Here is a 20,750-nt window from a genome sequence, read left to right as displayed (position 1 = left end):
TGGAGGTGGAGAAGAAAGCTGAAAACATGAAGGGCAAAAACCTCCTTCTGACAGACTTATTAATAGGGCACCAGGCTGCATGCAGCTGACGCTTGGCATGACTGTGGGAGAAGGTGGGGGAGGGGTCAGAAGTGTGGGGAGCTGTGTACCTTGCAGAGAAGAATTGGCTGGGCTGAGAATGAACAGATCTGAAATCCTGAAACAAGGAACCAGACTCAGGAGAAGCTGGGCTCCCAGCGCCGGCTGTAGTTTATTTGTGAAATGAATGGGGAACGAGGATGTCAGTCCAAGGGGAGATCAGGGGGTTCCTCCTCATCAGAGTCAAACTCAACATTTTCATCTTTTACCCATCGACCTCGTCCATCTGGGATCCATCCAGAGCTGGAAACACCAGAAAATAGAACTGGTCAGGAAAGGAAGTTTATTAAATTAAGAAAAGCATGTGTGCGAGTGCTCTGTCATGTCCAACTCTGTGACCCCATGGACTGTAGCCTGCCAGGCTCCTCTGTCCATGGGATTTCCCAGGCAAGAATACTGGAATGGGTTGCCATTTCCTTCTCCAGTTGGGAATCTTCCCAACTCGGGTCGAACCTGCCTCTTGTGCACTATAGGATTCTTTACTGCTGAGCCTCCTGGGAAGCCCCAATAGTTCTTTCTATCTAACTGTAGTTAATTTCCTGAACTATTTGAAAAAAAAGTTACATATGTAAGGAGTCTTTGTGCATGCATGCACGTGTGCTAAGTTGCTTCAAGAGGAACTGACTCTGTGACCCTATGGAATGTAGCCCGCCAGGATTCTCCAGGTAAGAATACTGGAGTGGGTTGCCATGCCCTCCTCCAGGGGATCTTCCTGATCCAGAAATCGAACCTGCATCTCCTGCATTGGCAGATGTCTTCTTTACCACTGTGCCACCTGGGAAGCCCCGGGGGATAAGTAAAAACACTTGAGAAGCTCTGAAACAAGGAGGGTCAGAGATAAAAGGGAAAAACTGAGGAAAAATTCTGCATACTCACCTTCGAAGGGTGAGGTAATGATCCAGGGCCCGTCTTCTTGTGGGGCTCATAGGTGCGGGGGATGAGACAGTGGCTGACTCCTTGGTCTGTGAGCCAGCCTCAGGCTCAGGTTCTCTACTGATCTTCCCACCTTGGGGTTCAGCCTCTGCGGGTGGCAAAGGGGGACGAGAGACAGAGGGACGAGGGGCTTCCGGTCTGGACAGAGAAGAATCGAAGTCTGTAAAAGCAGTAAAGGAAAGGGCCTAATCTCCTGTGACTCCCAACTCCTTATAGGAGTGCTTCCCAATTTTGTGTTCCTCAAGATATTAGTAAGTGTTCTGCATAAAAAGAATTCTGGAATCCAGTAAATTTAGGAAAGTCTAAATCTTTTAAGGTTTTTTTTTTATCTTATGATTTTGTAGAACCCTTAAAATACACTAATTTTTAATCAAATAGGATTACAAAGCACTTTTTTAGTTACAAAAATCTTTTTCCTGAAATACAAGTTAACACCCCCAGAACACTTAGTATGTCTCAGATTACAATTAGGAAAATAATCACTTTAGAGCTATCTATCTCTTGTCCCTCCCTACCTCTGGCTTTCCCATCCCACTAACCTGTACTTCCGGCGGCAGCAACTGTTATAGTGAGGAGCTCTGTGCAGAGCACTCTGAGTGATAAGTCGAGTCTGGGTTAAGAGAGGAGCCTGGCATGGAGACAGCAGAGTCAGAGCCTTCAGAGCCAGAAATAAGCCAAAGTCCTTTAGCCTAAGGTGTGCAGCACAGTCCTGCCTGGAACACAACTTCCCCTCTCTGATTACCTCTGCTGTGGTCTCTTCTCTCCTGAGTTCATTATGCTGTCTTGGATTCTGCTCTGTGCCCTTTCCTGCTGGCTTCTTGCCATAGAAAAGCTGCAGGCCTGAGGAGAAAGGGGAAGAGGATTAAAAGCAGAGCACCAAGGGTGGTCTGAAGAGATTTTAAGGGTTTACTCTATTGTCTGTCTTTTCCCAAACTTACTGGACAGATGTTTTTTGCCTGCACGGTGGGCAGTCAGCATGGCCAGAGTGTCCAGGACGGGTCGGTGGGGACAGATGGCACAAGCAAAGCTGGGGAGTAAGAAAGATAATTGGTCCCTGGGGAGTGGAGTCTTGGTCATAGGTCCCACCCCGTCCAAGCATTCATTTCCAAAGCCCAACTCCCAAGTCTCCCAGTCTCCATCACCCACATCCCTGTTACTCACTCCCAGCCAAAGAATCCTAGATACTCCCGCTCTCCTCCTTAATAACAAAAGTTCTTGAGTCTCTAACTTCAAAACCCTTAAACTTGATCCACTCCTCGCTCTCACCGTCCATCCCGTAGCATCAGCGCCTCATCCTCTGGGATGTAGCTGGCAAGCAGGTCCCCGACCCTTCGTTTCTGCAGGAGACAGGGGAAGAAGTCCGCACGGGATCAGCTGGATATGAGGGAAGGATAAAAGGGAAATGATAGAGACGAGGACTGAAAGGGAATAAAGACCATGGGAGAACACACATCTGCGGTGAAAAAGGGGTCACCACCACCTCTAGTCTTTTGGTTCCCTCCACTCCGCCCCCCAGTTGTTGCCACAGCAACAAAACAGCTCCTTTACAGCTTTCAGAGGGCAGGTGAAGCTGCTTCGGAAGCACTCCTCTCCGCATACTTTGAGCACATTGAGCTGACTCCAATCGTCTCCTTCCCTCTTGAAAGACATCAAGACTGTGAGCCCCAGAAATCAAAAACTCTATCCAGCCGCCTTCGCCACGCCTTTCAGGCCACCGTAGCAGGAGTGGGTCGTCTCCGTTCCTTCCGGTCTCTTTCCTGCTGGCCCCCTGACTTCCGGGGGTGTGCTTCCACGAATGCACTGCGCGATCCCGGAAGCCAGCTTCTAGCCGGCCGAGGGGGACTGTATTTCTTATGGTGCCCTGCGACCTCACCGGCGCGGGGCCTTTTGGGAAATGAAGTCTTTTTTCAAAGAGCTTGCCGCCGGGCTGGATCCAGGCCCTTTCGTCTTGGCAGATTCGAGGCGTTTGGAATGACAAGAACCTAGATGAGGAGCCCGAATTTGAGGGTGTGACTGATTTGGTTTGGAGAATACCTTTGAGGATCTCTGACGGAGAAAGAGTGCTACAGACTCTGGCTATTGTCACGCCCTTCGCCTGCAACCACAGCCCATATAGGGTGGGCCTGATCTGTTCCTGACCCTAGAGGGCTAACCCCGGGACCGGGCGGAGTCGGGGTATTGGGGAGCCTGGAGGTCGGGCTGCCAGACGTAGGGGCAAATTGAGCTGCGTGTTAAGGAGGCTGCTAGAGTTCAAAGGTCAGGGGTCAACGTAGCGAGTTGTTGTGGGGAGTCGAAAGTCGGAGGGGTGCTAAGGAAAGACTCAGGTAGGGACTGAATAGTCGGAGTACAGATTTGTGGGAAGGGGACTTGCAGGGAGGAGAAGCTACGGCTGACAAGTCGCGTATCGCCGGGGGAGGCGGGGAGACTTAAGAGAGAAGACTGAAAGAGAGGAATCCTCTAAGATACCCATTCTCGGACCGCGAGCCCGTCATTATCGGTCACTTGGCCGGGCCTCCCGGGGTTGTAACCTCAGTGTCCGCAGGGTGAGGAGATGGCTTCTCCCTCTAGACAGGCCCCCCTCGGGGGGTCAGGACTGCTTCAAGGGAGCCGGGCTCGTTCTTATGGAAGCCTGGTGCAGTCTGCCTGCTCCCCGGTGAGGGAAAGACGCCTGGAGCATCAGTTGGCGCCCGGAGACACCCTGGCTGGACTAGCACTCAAATACGGGGTGACGGTGAGTCTTCCAGGATTGGGACGTAGACACCCAATTAGAAGAGGTTTATTCCTCATGAGAATGTATGGCCCTCTAGGCAACTTCCCCTGAAATTTTCTTAATTGTGTTTATATTAACTAATTGTGATAAATTGACTGTGATAAAGGTTTGGTCACCTTTATCTTTTTGTTTCCTCATCTCAGTGTTGCACTGTCTGGTGGGAACAAATCCTGTCCCATTATCCCAACGGAGGGGAGCAGCATTTATTTTTTAGGCCAGTCACTGTACTAAAGACTTTACATCCATTAGCTCATTTGATCCTCACATCCCTATCAAGCATATAATTATTGTGCCCTTTTTACAGATGAAGAAACTGAGACTTAGATTGGTTAACCAGTGTGACCAAGGTCAAATAACTAATAAGTGTTGACGTGAAAATTGAAACAGGTCTGTCTGATTCCAAAGCCTGTACTGTTAACTACACAGAAATATTTTAATTGAGAATGACTAAACATTCCAGAGAAGGTAATGGCAACCCACTCCAGTACTCTTGCTTGGAAAATCCCATGGACAGAGGAGCATGGTAGGCTACAGTCCATGGGGTCCCAAAGAGTTGGACAGGACTGAGCAACTTCACTTTCACTTTCAAACATTCACAGCAAACAATGCAGAGCTAGTTTTTAGTCTGAGGTTCCTTAAGTGCTGTCTCCTCTTGTTCTCTTCTCCTCCTCAAGACTCTGCCCTCTTCTTTTCAAGAAGGTGGTCTCTGTGGTACAAAACAGGTACTCTCTATGCCAAGCATTTCAGTTCATGCATAGAGTATATTTAGTAGGAGTAAAAATACATTGCTTTAAAGTTGATAAGGGTCTTTCCCTATATTTTGTTGAATCAAGCAACATTTTTCTGCTTGATGTGTTCAAAGCATTGTGGTAACTATCTTGGGAGATAGAAACATAAATAAATTGTGTGGCTGCTGCTCTCATGTAATTTACAGACTCACTCACTTCACTCACTCACTCACTCAAGATGTGAGCGAAGAGAAACTAAAAAGCCTCTTGATGAAAGTGAAAGAGGAGAGTGAAAAAGTTGGCTTAAAGCTCAACATTCAGAAAACTAAGATCATGGCATCTGGTCCCATCACTTCATGGGAAATAGATGGGGAAACAGTGGAAACAGTGTCAGACTTTATTTTGGGGGGGGCTCCAAAATCACTGCAGATGGTGATTGCAGCCATGAAATTAAAAGATGCTTACTCCTTGGAAGGAAAGGTATGACCAATCTAGATAGCATATTCAAAAGCAGAGACATTACTTTGCCAACAAAGGTCCATCTAGTCAAGGCTATGGTTTTTCCTGTGGTCATGTATGGATGTGAGAGTTGGACTGTGAAGAGAGCTGAGGGCCAAAGAATTGATGCTTTTGAAATGTGGTGTTGGAGAAGACTCTTGAGAGTCCCTTGGACTGCAAGAAGATCCAACCAGTCCATTCTAAAGGAGAAGTCCTGGGTGTTCATTGGAAGGACTGATGCTGAGGCTGAAATTCCAATACTTTGGCCACCTCATGCGAAGAGTTGACTTATTAGAAGAAACCTTGATGCTGGGAGGGATTGGGGGCAGGAGGAGAAGGGGACGACAGAGGATGAGATGGCTGGATGGCATCACTGACTCGATGGACATGAGTTTGGGTGAACTCCGGGAGTTGGTGATGGACAGGGAGGCCTGGCATGCTGCGATTCATGGGGTCGCAAAGAGTCGGGCACAACTGAGCAACTGAACTGAACTGAAGAAGTGAGCAGGGACACAAATAATGATTGTAGGTGACAGAACGTGGTGAGTTTATAGAGGTGTTAACAAAGAGTGGAAAGTCAGGAAAGAAGATTGGTTTTTATTTGGAAGGGGACATTAGTGCAGACTTTAAGGGGACCATCACAATGGGCCTTCAAAGACTTGGGCACCCCTTTCTCTATGCTCCTATCTATAGACCTGTGGAATCCAGTGGTCTACATCCTGTACGTGTTTGTCTTTCCAATAGCCTGCGCTCTAAGGGACAGAACTCTTTCTTTTCAATTTTATATCTCTAGAGCCTGACATAATCCCCAGCACATAGAAGCTTAATAAATGTTTTTTGAATGAATGAAAGTCTGGCTAAAATTTCCACACTGGAGATTGGGAGTATAGTAAAGTGGACATTTAAGTAGAGGGATGGCCTAAATAAAGGAAATGGATTTGAAAGTACTGAGCAGTCCTTTCATCCCAGCAGAGGCTCAGATGCTGTGCAATGAAGGAAACTGCTGTTAGTGATTCAACAATTATTGTTTGAAGTTTTCTTACTGCCCTGTATCTTCCTGAGTACAGAAAATCTCTGTAGTCTAGTAAAGAAAAGTTCTAGGTTCTGGTTTCATTCTGCTCCTTACTAGCTGAGTGACTGGATAGTCAATCACTTCACTCTCTAGGTCCTCAGTTTCCTCACCATTTGTACAATAAGAATAAAAAATAAAAAACTTAGGTAAATAAATTACCTAATTTATTACCTACCTGTCATTTAAGGAACACTTAGTATATGCCAAGCTCTATTATCTCATATTATCTCCATGAAACTATGAGGTAAATGTGACCGTTTCCATTTAAAGATAAGAAATATCACTATGTTATACATCTGAAACTGTAATACTGTAAGTCACTTATACTTCAATAAAAACAAATTTTGAACAATAAGGAGACTGAAGCTTTGAGAGAGAACTTGCTATAAAGTATATACAACTAGTCCAGTTGTTAGAGCTAGGATTCAGATCCAGTTGTCTTGTTCTAACATCCTCATTTCATGGGACTTCCCTGGTGGTCCAGTGGTTAAGACTGTATGCTTCCACTGAGGAGGTGTGGGTTCGATCCCTGGTCCGGAACTAAGAGCCCACATGCTGTGTTGCATGGCCAAAAAAATAAAATCCTCACTTTGAACTGCTCTATTAAACTAACTAGATTCTAATGACCTTGTAGCTCTTGGCTTGAAGACAGAGGAACAATGTCCCCATATGTGGTACTTCTGGGAAATAGTAAAAGCAACAGAAAATTCACAAATTAATTCATATCATCTTGGAACTAGAAGGGACATAGGATATTATCTAGGCAAAATAAAATGAATAGCATCAAAGTGCTTGGCAAAGTAAAAGTATAAAACTGCAAGCCGCTTTTAACTGTTTTTACTATTCAGATCAATCCGATTTTATTTTTAAACTCATTATAGCATAAGATTTTATTAGTCAAGTTTATTTTAGTAGTCTTGGCCTAGAGTGGAAACAGCTTTGATATTGGACAGTTATAAGAATTATGATTTCCCAAACTGGTGCCTTTATGGGATGAATTTTTAGTAAAACTGGCTGCCTGGCCTTGGGTAATAAAATACTGATATACAGTGTCTGTGGTTTCTATATTTTATTATCTAGTTTCTTTACTCATAAAGCATTAATGAGCCTCTGCTGTGTGCCAAGTTTGTGCGATGTTGAGGAGAATCTAAGGGATACAGAGGCAGCAAGTCACCAGTCCTGCCCTTAAATGACTCACAGTTTGCACAGGACAGATATGCCTACAGTATAATAAGATAGGTATTAATATGGCAATATTTACAGTATGCATTGGGAGCCCTGAAGAAGGTAACACAAAGGGAATGATAGTTGATGAGAAGTTTTCCAGGCCAGGAAGCGAGTAGTGGAGAAGCGTTCCAGGCAGATAAAGTCACAAAAGTGTGAAAGATCATGAAATGTTGGAATAAAAATAAAAAGTTCAGGATGGCAAAAGTTGTAAGTGGCAGAAGGGAGGTGTGGCTGGACTTCCTATGAAGGCGAGATTGAGAATGCCCTTGAATGGTAATTTGGATTTTATCTCTGACCCAGTGGGGAGCCATAGAAAGTTCATAAGCAAGGTAGTGGATTGATCAGGTTAAATTTTTTTTTTTAAGGTATATGTCAGCAGGGTAGAAGATAAGTTGAAATGGAGGGAGGAAGACCAGTTAAAAAACTTAACAATACCCAAATGAGACAAATTGAGTCTAAGTCAATGACAATGTGAAGCTGAGACCAGAGATGAGATTTTTGCAGCATTTTTGTTGACCTCTTGGGTATAGATGGTGAAAGAAAAGTATGAGTTAAGGATGACAGTGATATTTCTACCTTGGGAGGCAGGTAGATATAGATGGTGATGCCAGCCACTGTGTTTAATTATGAATAAATAGGCACTAAATACTTGATCAGTGAAATTATTAATATTATAATAAGAAAAGTATTCCTGGGGACTTCCCTGGAGGCCCAGTGGTTAAGGGGGCCTTAACCACTTACAGGGGGCATGGGTTCCAGCCTTGGTCAGGGAACTAAGAGCCCACATGTCTCGCAACATGGCCAAAATAAATAAAAAAGAAAAGCATTCCTAGGAGGAGTAAAAAGGCCCAGAATTCTAGCTCTATCAGTAGCTTGCTAGGCAAGTCACTTAACCTCTCTGAGCCTCAGTTCCTTCATCTCTATGGTAGTTTTCAAAGTATCATATATGAGGACATTGCTCCACTGCCTTTGAGCCAAGAGCTAGAAAGGTCATTAGAATCTAGTTAGTTTCAGAGTGAGTTCCTTCACCTTTACAGTAGTTTCAAAATCTAGGGGTCCCTAAGACTCTTTAGGGGTCCGCAAGGTCAAAACTATTGCCATAGTAATAACAGCAAGACTTTATGTGTCTTTTTTATTTTTGTGAGTGCACACTGTGCTTTTCAGAAGCCATGTGACCTGTGATACTGCAGCAGATGCTTGTAGAGGCAGACATGGGAAGCCTGTTGTCTTCAGTTAAGTCGGACATGAAAGTGATTTACAGAAATGTAAAACAGTGCCTCTGTTCTTGCTGTATGTTCTCTGTTTTTGTTTTAGAAAATATTTTTCATTAAAATATTTATGTTAACATTTAACAGTGTTTTAAATTTTTTAAGTTTTAATTTATAATACCTTAAATATGATAGATGTGATTAACATAAGTAAAAACTTTTTTTCTCAATATTTTTTTAAAATGTAAGGGGGCTGTAAAACCAAAAAGTGTGAAAAACTACTGATCAATAAAATAGGGATATCAGCCCTCTGTAATTTTGGTTGTTATAGGGCCAGATAAGGCTCTGAACATCAGTTTAAAAGGCATGAGATGCTGTACAAATATAAGGTGGATTATTATTACTGTCATTAATTGTGGTGACTTTTTTTTAAAAGATGGAACAGATTAAGCGTGCAAACCGCCTTTATACTAATGACTCCATCTTCCTGAAGAAAACCCTCTACATCCCCATCCTGACAGAGCCCAGAGATCTGTTCAATGGTTTGGATTCTGAGGAGGAGAAGGATGGAGAAGAAGCAGTACAGCCAAGTAAGGATGAAGTTCGACCACACTCAGCCGAGAGGAAGAAACGAGAAAGAGGTTTAGGACATCCCAATGGTGAAGTCCTTCCCACACCTGGCCAGGAGCCCCCGATGCATGACCTTTCTGCCTCCGATTTCCTTAAGAAGCTCGATTCACAGATTAGCCTGTCAAAGAAGGCTGCTGCCCAGAAGCTGAAAAAGGGGGAAAGTGGGTGAGTCTTGAATGGGTCCTTTTAAGTCCCTCTGTAAATTTCTCTGTTCCCTCACCCTTACCTGATCAGACACAAAGTAAGCCCAGTGTCAGCAGAAGCAAGGTGAAGCCTTTCCCTCAGGTGGCCCCAAGACAATTCACAGAGCCCATGGCTGTTGGAAAATGATTCTGTGTTCCCAGTGGAAGGAAATATTTGGCTGTTCTTACTGCTCTGATGATCCATGAAGCAACGTTAGGGTTAGGATTTATCCAGAGGGTGTCGGACTCCATCGTAAAGCAACCAGCTCACGTATATTAGAGGAAGACAGCTTGCCACTTATTTCTTCGCTCAGCCCATCTCAGTCTTTTCCCTTGACCTGTTGCTTTTTCCCCCTTTTCCTCGCCTGCAGGATACCTGGGGAGGATTCAAGTCTTCACCTGAGCTCTCCTCGGATGCAGCAACGAGCAGTCCTAGGTCCCGTGCCACTGACCCAGACCTCTCGGACCCGGACACTTCGGGACCAGGAAGATGAAATCTTCAAACTCTGAGGTCCCCAGAACTGATTGAGACAAGCCAGATGCTGAAGGAGCATCTTGAGGGAGAGAGGAGCCTGAGGTGAGGCTCAAGAACACGGCTTCCCAGCCTCCCTCCCTGTACTCCTGCCGTCTCCCCAGCCTCCTTGTCCATCAAGAGTTCCTTGGCTTGGAGCAGTTCTATTGGCAAGAGTAGGGGATGGGAAATAGACCCCTTCTCTGTTCTTGGGCTGAGTCTAGAGTTGGTCTTTAGACTCAAAAGGTCTTTTTACATCCCTGCTGCCCTTCCCGTCCCTTCCATGATTCCTTGGCCTTAGAGCCAAGGAAGGCAGGGACTCCCCTAGCCCCTAACTTCCTCCCCATCTCCAACTTTGTTACCTAATTTATTTGGTGCTATATTGAAGTAATATTTATTTGCTGTATCTTATTGTTTCCCACTCTTAGCTGAAAACTGGGATTTCTGTAGCCCTGTGATGTGGGGAGCCCAGGAGCAGTGAGCCAGTGATTTCCAGTCCACCTCCCCCACCTTCTTAGCCAGCTATGGTATTGAGAATGGGCCATCAGTGGTCTAGCCCTGCTGCGGGGAGTGGCAGACTGTGCCGGGCCTTGCCCCCAATCTCAAATGAAAGAATTTGGGCTTAGTCTTGGCTAATCAGGTCCCTGTAACTTTTTCACAACTCTTGCTCTGAGAAAAAAAAAAGCAATGTAGGGTCTGAAGCCCTCCATGCCACCAGTTCACCCCTCTGATCTGCTCCTTTCTTCAGCCTGTGTGAGACTAAGGGATGGAAGAAGAATTGAGTTTGAAGAGGAAGACAGTTGTGGGACTCTTTTTGCCATGGGAGCCTCTTTGTTATAGCCTCTCCCTACCAGAGCCTATTGATCTATGCCTTGCTCCTCACTATGTATTGCAACTTGTAGCACTGATGTGTGGTTCAGTTTTTTGAGTTTCTTAAACAGAAGTAGACAATGGAACCCCAGTGATATTGGAAATATGCCTCAGTCTCCTGTATGGAAATGGTGAGAGGTGAGTTGAGTGGTGTTTATATACCTCTTTCCTCTGTGATGGTATAAGATGTAAGAAGCTGGAGAGATTAAACATTGAGCCCTGTGCATGTTTTAATAATTTTATTTCCTCTGTGAGACTCTCCCCTGCCCTAGCCCCTTCTTCCTGCCCTCTGGAGCAGAGCCTCTGGGATCCCTCCAGACTCTGCTGAGATCTGAAGGTCTAGAATATCTCCCAGGGTTCCCTTCCCCCCAGCTGTCTTTAGTGTCCCCAGAAGAGTTAGCTGGTCTATGCCCTCTTACCCTGGTTCTGAGGTGAGGGGGCTTCCCTGTTTGAAAGGCCCTTTGTGGGGGAAAACAGAGGTCCAAGTTTCACTTCGTCTTTTTCAGGCAGCTTTGTTTCCGGTCTTGGGGCTGGAGTGGGAAGAGAGGCCTCAACCCTCAGCATTGCTGCTTCTCCACCAGTAGTTTGGGGGTGGGGTAGTCTCAGAGTCACACTCACTCTTGGGAGAGACTGAGCCTGAGATTGAAAAGCATTAGTGCAGAGGCGCAGGGTTAGAAGCCTGGTGTGTGTAGTTGTCTCAGTCAGCCGTTCTGCCAAGAAGGAGCTCGCTGGGGCTGGGACTCTCAGAGCTTGCCCTCGTCCAGCAGCTTCCTGAGCCCGCCGCAGATCTTGCCCAGGTGCTGGGTGTAATCAGGCCCGTAGAGGGCCGTGAGCAGGCCGGCGTCAGAGAAGTGATCGAACACGTGGCGGATGCGGCCGTGGGACTTGGGCGTGAGGTGGCGCTCCACCAGCTCCAGCAACACGTCCCGGCACTCGGTCAGCAGGCTGGCCAGCACGGCGGCCTCGAAGGTGAAGTCCACCTCCCCGAAGCTGAGTGCTGTCATGGCGCCCTGCCGCAGCTTCTGGCGAAAGCGGGTTGCCAGGGCCAGCTCGCTGGGGTTGAAGCAGCCACTGCGGTGCAGCACAGCCACCTTGACCGCCACCTTGATCAGGTCCTTGATAACCCGCTGGGCCTGGGGCCTGCTGCGTGTGTATTCTTTGGACACACGGTAGAGCTCATCTAGCACCTCGCTGCTCGTCTCATCCGCGAAGAGATGAGCCACAGACCGCCCTGCCATCTTACTCAGTAGCTTCTTCTCTGCCTGTAGCACCAGACTCTTGGAACTGAAGGACTCCATGGTTCCTAGGGAAGGGTCGGGGAGCGGGGGTCGGGGTGGGGGGTCATGTGATCAGTCGCTAGAAGAGAGGCCACAGGCTTCCTTAGCAGGAGAGAAGTAGCTTTTCCCCTTTCTGTCTCTGGTTTCCGTCCCATCATCATCTCTTTCATCTTGTCGTCTCTTTCCCCCTGCGCCCTCAGCCCTCTACACTTGGTTCCCATTTTTCCCTTTAGAACTGCAGGACATCATGATCTCTAAAACAGGCCAGCAGAGCAGTGGGAGCTTTAGCTGGAGGGATGAGGGCACACCCCAGGCTAGGGCACCACAGCTAAGACCTCAAGGGAAGTGGCCCGTTGCTCCTACAGTGGAGAAGATGAAGCTTACCTGGCAGATAGCTCTCACAGCTGCCCTTTTTGGACACTGACTGGGTACTGTACATCTGTACCCAGATATACACCTACACTGTGAAATGTAGGTATTATCATCTTTGTTTTACAGCTGAGCAAACTTAAGCTTACATTAAATAATTTACCCAAGGTCAAACACAACTGTTTTTCTGTCTGCAGAAGCCCACGTCAGCTAGTGTGCTGCACTGCCTTTAGAGACGTGGGAAATATAGGGGTCCCTGGAGTCCTGATTAAAAAAGATTATTATTATTCACATTTATTGAGAACCTACTATATGGCAAGTGCTTCATGTGAATTATCTCCGTCTTCCAACCCTTTGTAAGGTAGGTATCCGCAATTTGCAATGAGGAAAATGAAACTAAGAACAATTAAGCAATTTGGCTAAAGTCACTGGCAAATGATAAAAATGGGCCTTGAACCACACAATCTGAAGAAGCCTCCTCCCGTGGCATGCTCTCAATGAGGTTGGAGCGCACTGAGGAAGCATGAGGAACAAGTGCCTCAAGACAGCCCCAGAGGTCTCAGGTCCTCTGCCGAGGCTGCACTCAGGACCCGCTGGCGGCACATGAGTGCCTGGTCCCGGAACGCTCTCCCCATGGTCTTGCCTATGGTGGTTCTGCTTGTTTTGCTTCTTACTTCCCCCTCCCCTGTTCCTCTGCAGGATGTGGCTCTGACCGCAGTGAGGAGCAGCCTCACCCTGTCCCCCAACCAAAATGGGAGTCTGAAGAAGCAGGGCAGGTATCACTGGGGTAGGGGGTTCTCCTTCAGCCAAATCAGTCCAGTGGAAACCCAAAACCTTGCTCTGCCCCCAGCTTTGCTGGGGCTTTCTGGACCACACTCGACAGCCGGAAGAGGAGATTGCTCCATGTGAGCCTTCCTTCCTCCTTGGCCTTCCTGTTACCCAGCTCTCCACTGCCCCCGTTGCCATCTCGCATTTGGTCCACTGTCCTCTCCCTGCCTCCGTGTTTTGGTCTCCTGTTTTCACCTGACTGAGAGCTGCCCTGAGAGTCTGGCCAGACTCTCTCACCGGCCCTTACCTCTAGATCCATGTCTCCTAAGATCTTGCATCTCTCAGTGGTCTCACATGCCCTTATCCACTGCCATCCCTCAGCCCTGTGCCCACCCATCCAAAACCATGTCTTTCTGAGGCTGCTTTACTCCAGGAAAAACTGCGCTGGACCTCCCCGCTGAGACTCAAGAATTCTATCAAATGAGAGCCACAATATGGAAAGCTCAGGTTGACAGAGCTGGGACTCTTCTGCCACCATCTCCCCCTCTGGCATTGCCCAGTCCCTCACCTGCTGCGCCCTGGGTGCCAGTCTTGCCTTGGATGTTCCGGGAGAGCTGACAGAATGGAGAAGCTCCTAAGTGAGAGGCCCTTTGGCCTGGCCCCGCCCCCAAGCCCCGCCTACCTACTCAGTGCTCAACCTCCGGTTCATCACACTGTCACCAAGAAAGTCCATGGCCCCAACAGCCTCCTGTAAATAAGACAAAGGTCAAAAGGAATAGCATTCTGTAGGAAACAGTCTTGATTCCTTGAGGTGAGGAGGAGGAATTGCACATCCCCTGTTCCCAAATTATCTGCCTCTTTCTACTCTTGCTGCCCAGTTCCTTGAGATCTTGTTCTCCGTATATTTCTCTGGTACTGGGGGAAATGTGATGTATAAATTGCTGACGTGGGGGTCAGTGCAGAAAGTTCTGGAGAGTGTACTGGACTTAGACTGGAGACACCAGAAGCAAGTTGGAGATCAGCAGGTCTGAGTGTGCCCCTAGAGTCAAGGATGGCTGGTGCTGTGGGGCAGCATTACCAGGAGCACAGGCTTCCAGTACCTTGCAGGGTAAGGGAATGCATACATGCTCAATCTCTCAGTCATGTCCGACCATTCGTAGCTCATCAGGCTCCTCTGTCCGTAGGATTTCCCAGGCAAGAATCCTGGAGCGGGTTGCCATTTAATTTTCCAGGGGTAAGTGTGTCCCCACCCCTAATACTTACACTCCCCTGGTGGCTCAGTTGGTAAAGAATCTGCCTACAATGCAGGAGACCTGGTTTCCCATCCCTGGGTCGAGGAGATCCCCTGGAGAAGGGAATGGCAACCCACTCCAGTACTCTTGCCTGGAGAATCCCATGGGCAGAGGAGTCTGGCAGGCTACAGTCCATGGGGTAACAGAGAGTCGGACACGACTGAGCAACTAACACTTCTCTTCACCCCAAATACTTGAGAGGAAGAAGCTGGGTCAGGCTGCAGAACTAGATATAACCAGCAGGTGTCAGCACATCATTGTACCACTAGAGGCAACGAGTTTATCGACTATGCTTCATAGCTAACAGGATGCAAAAAATGAAGGTAAGTCACAGTCCGTAAATGAGGCAAATTTACTTACCATCAAGAACCTTACAGCCTGAAGGAAAAAAAAAAAAAAGGAATCTTAACACCCTAGTCAGGGAGATAAATGTAAGCACATATAACTGTAATACAAGCCAAATGATGTCATTAGCTTTCATAGAAATTTAAGGAATTAAGGAACTGTGAGAGCAAAGACTTTATTTTTGGGGGCTCCAAAATCACTGCAGATGGTGACTGCAGCCATGAAATTAAAAGACGCTTACTCCTTGGAAGAAAAGTTATGACCAACCTAGACAGCATATTCAAAAGCAGAGACATTACTTTGCTGACTAAGGTCCGTCTAGTCAAGGCTATGGTTTTTCCTGTGGTCATGTATGGATGTGAGAGTTGGACTGTGAAGAAGGCTGAGCGCCGAAGAATTGATGCTTTTGAACTGTGGTGTTGGAGAAGACTCTTGGGAGTCCCTTGGACTGCAAGGAGATCCAACCAGTCCATTCTGAAGGAGATCAACCCTGGGATTTCTTTGGAAGGAATGATGCTAAAGCTGAAACTCCAGTACTTTGGCCACCTCATGTGAAGAGTTGACTCATTGGAAAAGACTCTGATACTGGGAGGGATTGGGGGCAGGAGGAGAAGGGGACGACAGAGGATGAGATGGCTGGATGGCATCACGGACTCGATGGACGTGAGTCTGAGTGAACTCCGGGAGTTGGTGATGGACAGGGAGGCCTGGCGTGCTGCGATTCATGGGGTCTCAAAGAGTCAGACACGACTGAGTGACTGAACTGAACTGAGAGCAAAGAAAAAATTTAGATTTTTTTTTTTTTCTCATTGGAGTGCTGAAGAGGTAGACTTGGAAGGATGGATTTCACTACCTAGCAGGCAGAGTGTGGCAGAAGTGCTTCCCAGACGATGGAGTTACGCAGAAGCCACAGAGCAGAGATTCAAGGCATATTCAGGAAATGGTGATTTATTCTGATGACCAGAGCATAGGTTGTTTGAAAAAGAAGTGAAGAAGGAAAAAGACCAGATCACAGAAGGGTTTAAAGGAGCTGCTCAAGACTTCAGACTTTTGCTGTAGACAGTAGGGAGACATTAAAGGTTTTTGATCAGGGGAAGGAAATTTATCAGCCCAGTGGGACTGAGTTAGGGGCTTCAGCAAAGTTTTAGCTGAGGAAAGGAGACACTTAAAAGGATGTTATCACCGGTATAATTTTCTTAAGCACACGATGAGAACCTATGAGAAGAACCTGAGATCAGGATTTAGAAGATGTTGACTGTATTTGCATCTTCTTGTATTTTCACTCCTCTTATTTTCTGATTAGGTTTTATATATATATATATTTTTTAAGGACTTTTTAAGAAAAGTAAAAGTTCTGGCAGAAAAAGAAGAATGGGAAAGATGTCTGGTTGTGAAATGTTGAAGTTTAGAAGTGGAGGTGATCAGCATACCAGTGACTCCAAAACCACTGATTCTCTCCTTGGAGACAATGACTGGGCCGTGGCTCCTTTCTCACTCCTGCCTCTCTCAGCCCAGGTTTCAGAGCTGAGGGTCCTTGACTGAATTTGGATTGGAAATGTTAACAACGCCTTAAATGAATGTGGTGGTAAAGGGATGAAGAGAAATGGAAAGGGAGGTTAAAGGGATGGGAAGCTGGATTGAGAGAAGGACTATTTTTGGCTTGGAGTTTGAGGACGTTTGTAGGTTGAGAGGAAGGAGCAGTGGAGAGGGAGGCTTAGAAAATGCAAAGGAGAGGCAATGCTTATGGAGCAAGGCACAGGGGCAGGTGGGAAAGAATGGACTGGGAGTTCAGGGAAGGGAGAGGAGAGAACAGGAGCTGGCATTAGTTGGGTGCAGTCTGCTAGATGTTATATAAATACCTCACTTCATCCTCTGATACCTCTATGAACTAAATGTCACTATATTCCTTTTACCAATGAAAAAGACTGAGACTTGAAGAGGTTAGATAACCTGTTCCCAAATTAGAGAACTAATAAATGGCAGGCTGAGGGCTTGTGTGATTCCCAAGCCTATGCTTTTCTGACAGCTACCCCACCAGGTTAGGAGGTAATGACTTCAACCTCATAATGAATGTGGCAGCATTCTATTCCTGTGTGCTCTATTAATTCATTAATCACACACTTGGGGGCCAATAGTAGGTAGGTGGCACTGTCAAAATCACAGGAAAAAGTAGAAGTCCTTTTATAAAAGAAATATATAATTGGAAAATAAAAGGAGTGAAAATACAAGAAGATGCAAATGTAGTACCTTCTGAAGCCAGAATTTTACTGATTCCTTACCTGTTTACCTCTCCATATAGTCTGGTCTGTGTTGTAATCCTCCCAGCTCCTGCAAAACACATCACGGCTGGCTTCTCTCTCCTCTCCTTCTCCCTCTTCCTGCGCTCTCCAAATTTTTGTCTCTCTACCTGGAACTTTCCCCATGTATACCTCTTCCCTGCCTGGTTAATTCCTAGCCCTCCTTCAGGTCTCAGCTGGAAAGGCTTCTGAAGCCAAAGGTCTGTGAAGCCACCGTGACTCCCTAAACTACTTGCGACTCCTCTGTTCCTAGTCCTATAAAACTACATACCTTCCTTATCATGACAATCACTCTTCATTGTAGTCTGTGATTTTATTAACGGCCTCCCTAACTAGGTTGTAAACTCCATGAGGCGTAGGGGTTATTGCTTTAGTGTCTGGCACTATTTGCTGAAATAAGAAATTCAAAACACATCCAATAACCAGGAGATAAGGGGGAAATGGTAGCAACATAACAGTCACATGCAATAATGTTAATTTGTTTCATTACTGCAGAAGTCTTTTGTTTTCTCTTGGACTTCTCTTGTGGCTCAGCTGGTAAAGAATCTGCCTGCAATGCAAGAGACCTGGGTTTGATCCCTGGGTTGGGAAGATCCCTGGAGAAGGGAAAGGCTACCCACTCCAGTATTCTGGCCTGGAGAATTCCAGTCCATGGGAACACAAAGAGTGGGTCACAACTGAGTGACTTCCATTCACTTTTTGTTTTCTCTTGATCTATATCCATTTCTACTAATCTTCTCTGAACCCACAGCATATTGTTGTTCTGTCTCTCAGTCGTGTCTGACTCTTTGTGACCCCATGGACTGCAGCATGCCAGGCTTCCCTGTCTTTCACCATCTCCCAGAGCTTGCTCAAACTCAACCGAGTCAGTGATGCCATCCAACCATCTCATCCTGTCATCCTTTCTCCTCCTGCCTTCAATCTTTCCCAGCATCAGGGTCTTTTCTAATGAGTTGGCTCTTTGCATCAGGTGGCCAAAGTATTGGAGCTTCAGCTTCAGCATCAGTCCTTCCAATGAACATTCAGGATTAATTTCCTTTAGGACTGACTGGTTTGATCTCCTTGCAGTCCAAGGGACTGTCAAGAGTCTTCTCCAACACCACAGTTCAAAAGCATCAATTCTTTGGTGCTAAGCTTTCTTTATGGTCCAATTCTCACATTCATACATGACTACTGGAAAACCATAGCTTTGACTATACAGACCTTTGTTGGCAAAGTAATGTCTCTGCTTTTTAATGTGCTATCTAGGTTGGTCATAACTTTTCCTCCAAGGAGCAAGCATCTTTTAATTTCATGGCTGCAGTCACCATCTGCAGTGACTTTGGAGCCCAAGAAAATAAAGTCTGTCACTGTTTCCACTGTTTCCCCATCTATTTGCCACGAAGTGATGGAACCAGATGCCATGATCTTCATCTTTTGAACACTGAGTTTTAAGCCAGCTTTTTCACTCTCCTTTTTCATCTTCATCAAGAGGCTCTTTAGTTCTTCTCTTTCTGCCATAAAGGTAGTGTCATCTGCATATCTGAGATTATTGATATTTCTCCTGGCAATCTTGATTCCAGCTTGTGCTTCAGCCAGCCTGACATTTCGCATGATGTACTCTGGATGTAAGTTGAATAAGCAGGGTGACAATATACAGCCTTGAAGTACTCCTTTCCCAATTTTGAATCAGTCTATTGTTCTACATCTGGTTCTAACTATTGCTTCTTGATCTACATACAGATTTCTCAGGAAGCAGATAAGGTAGTCTGGTATTCCCATTAGGAATTTTCCACAGTTAGTGTGATGCACACACTCTAAGGCTTTAGCAGAGTCAATGAAGCAGAAGTAGATATTTTTTCTGGAATTCTCTTGCATTTTCTATGACCCATAAAACGTTGGCAATTTGATCTCTGGTTCCTCTGCCTTTTCTGAATATAGCTTGAACCCCAAGAAAAAGATCCCCATCCCCACCCCACAGCATATAATTAGTAGAAAATTAAAAGAAAGAGATTCCCTGGTAGCTCAGTGGTGAAGATTTTGCTTGCCAGTGGCAGAGACATGGGTTTGATCCCTGGTCCAAAAAGATCCCACTTGCTGTGTAGCAACTAAGCCCATGTGCTCTAGAGCCTAGAACCTGCAACTACTGGAGCCTACGTGCCCTAGAGCCTGTGCTCCACCGCAGCAGAAGCCACCACAATAGGCCCACGCACTGCAGCAAAGAGTAGCCCCTACTCACCGCAGCTAGAGAAAGCTGCTCGGCAACACAGATCCTGCACAGCCACAAATAAATAGAAGGGAAAAGAGGATCTTTCAGAAGCAAAACCACTGATAACAATGAGCATTGGCACAGATAGCAAGAGAAGAGAAGGAAAACAAAAAAGCTGGCCACTGAAAACTGCAGCATTTGGGGCTAGAAGGAAGAGGAGCCAGCAGTATTAACTACATGCATTCTAGACTTTGGGGTCCTCACTGCTTACCTAGACTGTTAAGTTCACAGAACTTCCTCCGAGTAAGCAAAAATCTGGTTAAATGATACCTTAAATGTGTGGAACATTTTGAGATTTATAAAACATTTCACCTTTACTTTATCTTACTTTATCCTGTGAACTAGGCAGGCAGGTCGTGTCCACTCATGGGTGACAGACTCTGCCTTAGAGATCAAACAGTTTATTTACAAGGTTAGTCTTAATGACCCTTGTGTGTGTGTGTGTGCTGAGTCACTTCAGTTGTGTCTCTTTGTGACGCCATGGACGGTAGCCTGCCAGGCTCCTCTGTCCATGGGCTTCTCCAGGCAAGAATACTGGAGTGGGCTGCCGTGCTCTCCTCCAGGGGTCTTCCCTACCCAGGGACCAAACCCATGTCTCCCGTGGCTCCTGTGCTGCAGGGAGATTCTTTATGCTGAGCCGCTGGGGGAAGCCCTAATGCCTCCTTGTTAAAGTCTTTTCGCTATATCATCCATAGGAAATTAATACTATCTTTTTGAATAATCTCTATTTGAAACAGAATGAAAATGTTTTGCACTTAATTTGGTAACTATCTGGAGAAATACTCAAAGTGGAACATTCCTATTTTTCTCCTCAGCTGAGGTTTTACCATACTTTTGTCATACTGGTTAGGATCAGTACTCACATAACAGTTTAGAAAGAGAAAGTTGAAGCAGGCAAGCAAGACTTCGGCCTGACATAGCTGGAGGTAGCTCACATCTTTGGTGCATTTATTTCTTTGTCTGCTTACTATATACTGTGTGCCAGGTATAATGACTTAAGTGCTGGGGATACAAAGATAAAAGACAAGCTTCCTTCTTTAGATTAAATGGTAAGTACCTTTGAAAAATCCAAATGGAAGTAGCCAGTAAGCAATTATAGAAGTGAGTTTAGAGCTCAGGAGAAAGACTGAGATTGAATAGCAATAGAGTTTATGGTGAGCCACACATAAATAGTTATCAGAATTGTTGGTGTGTATTATCTTGACCAATGATGGTGTGCAGAGCAAGGTGTGTAACTAAGGATATTACCCTTGGGAACACTAATATTTAAGGAGAGGTCAGAAAGGCTGAGAAAAAGAGACCATATCAATAGAAATAAAGCCATTCATTCACTTAAAAAATATATCTATTAAGTCCCTAGTCTTTGTTGAAAGAAAGAACTCAGGAG

The 20,750-nt window shown here is 46.0% G+C and overlaps 3 protein-coding genes across 7 annotated transcripts; 1 reads left to right on the top strand and 2 right to left on the bottom strand.

Moving 5' to 3' along the window:
- Positions 1–226: 226 nt before the first annotated feature.
- On the bottom strand, positions 227–2,841 carry SCNM1 (sodium channel modifier 1). 4 transcript variants are annotated; one of them, XM_012180979.5, is made up of 7 exons: positions 2,620–2,841; positions 2,338–2,408; positions 2,010–2,098; positions 1,814–1,911; positions 1,611–1,699; positions 1,015–1,209; positions 227–381 (listed from the first exon to the last, which is right to left on the bottom strand). In XM_012180979.5, the coding sequence occupies exons 1-7, from the start codon at positions 2,719–2,721 to the stop codon at positions 282–284; spliced, it is 744 nt and encodes a 247-aa protein (XP_012036369.1). In that variant the 5' UTR covers positions 2,722–2,841; the 3' UTR covers positions 227–281. The 4 variants fall into 4 exon arrangements, with proteins under 4 accessions (XP_012036369.1, XP_027830538.1, XP_004002529.1 ...); XM_027974737.3 differs by having other exon boundaries at positions 2,338–2,445; positions 2,671–2,841; XM_004002480.6 differs by having other exon boundaries at positions 2,671–2,841.
- Positions 2,842–2,972: 131 nt separating this feature from the next.
- On the top strand, positions 2,973–10,991 carry LYSMD1 (LysM domain containing 1). Its single transcript, XM_004002479.5, has 3 exons — positions 2,973–3,802; positions 9,011–9,369; positions 9,758–10,991. The coding sequence occupies exons 1-3, from the start codon at positions 3,623–3,625 to the stop codon at positions 9,894–9,896; spliced, it is 678 nt and encodes a 225-aa protein (XP_004002528.1). The 5' UTR covers positions 2,973–3,622; the 3' UTR covers positions 9,897–10,991.
- On the bottom strand, positions 10,992–13,805 carry TNFAIP8L2 (TNF alpha induced protein 8 like 2). 2 transcript variants are annotated; one of them, XM_042253791.1, is made up of 2 exons: positions 13,750–13,805; positions 10,992–12,123 (listed from the first exon to the last, which is right to left on the bottom strand). In XM_042253791.1, exon 2 carries the CDS (start codon positions 12,063–12,065, stop codon positions 11,511–11,513), a length of 555 nt encoding a protein of 184 aa, XP_042109725.1. In that variant the 5' UTR covers positions 12,066–12,123; positions 13,750–13,805; the 3' UTR covers positions 10,992–11,510. The 2 variants fall into 2 exon arrangements, with proteins under 2 accessions (XP_042109725.1, XP_027830490.1); XM_027974689.2 differs by having other exon boundaries at positions 10,992–12,070.
- Between the last annotated feature and the right edge of the window lie 6,945 nt (positions 13,806–20,750).

The sequence above is a fragment of the Ovis aries genome, chromosome 1, assembly GCF_016772045.2.
Source record: "Ovis aries strain OAR_USU_Benz2616 breed Rambouillet chromosome 1, ARS-UI_Ramb_v3.0, whole genome shotgun sequence".
Classification (NCBI taxonomy): Eukaryota; Metazoa; Chordata; class Mammalia; order Artiodactyla; family Bovidae; genus Ovis; species Ovis aries.
Note: the sequence above shows the minus strand (reverse complement) of the source record. Positions and strands in the feature narration are given on the sequence as shown.

What these genes read in the sequence shown, in the direction of transcription:
- SCNM1 (XM_012180979.5), bottom strand. Translation starts at nt 2,721, where the DNA reads ATGTCTTTCAAGAGGGAAGGAGACGATTGGAGTCAGCTCAATGTGCTC. An exon ending in CTGATGCTACGGGATGGACG is followed by an intron (nt 2,099 to 2,337) that starts GTGAGAGCGAGG and finishes CTTACTCCCCAG; the next exon opens with CTTTGCTTGTGCCATCTGTC. An exon ending in AGGCAAAAAACATCTGTCCA is followed by an intron (nt 1,912 to 2,009) that starts GTAAGTTTGGGA and finishes CTTTCTCCTCAG; the next exon opens with GCCTGCAGCTTTTCTATGGC.
- LYSMD1 (XM_004002479.5), top strand. Translation starts at nt 3,623, where the DNA reads ATGGCTTCTCCCTCTAGACAGGCCCCCCTCGGGGGGTCAGGACTGCTT. An exon ending in CACTCAAATACGGGGTGACG is followed by an intron (nt 3,803 to 9,010) that starts GTGAGTCTTCCA and finishes TTTTTTTAAAAG; the next exon opens with ATGGAACAGATTAAGCGTGC. An exon ending in CTGAAAAAGGGGGAAAGTGG is followed by an intron (nt 9,370 to 9,757) that starts GTGAGTCTTGAA and finishes CCTCGCCTGCAG; the next exon opens with GATACCTGGGGAGGATTCAA.
- TNFAIP8L2 (XM_042253791.1), bottom strand. Translation starts at nt 12,065, where the DNA reads ATGGAGTCCTTCAGTTCCAAGAGTCTGGTGCTACAGGCAGAGAAGAAG.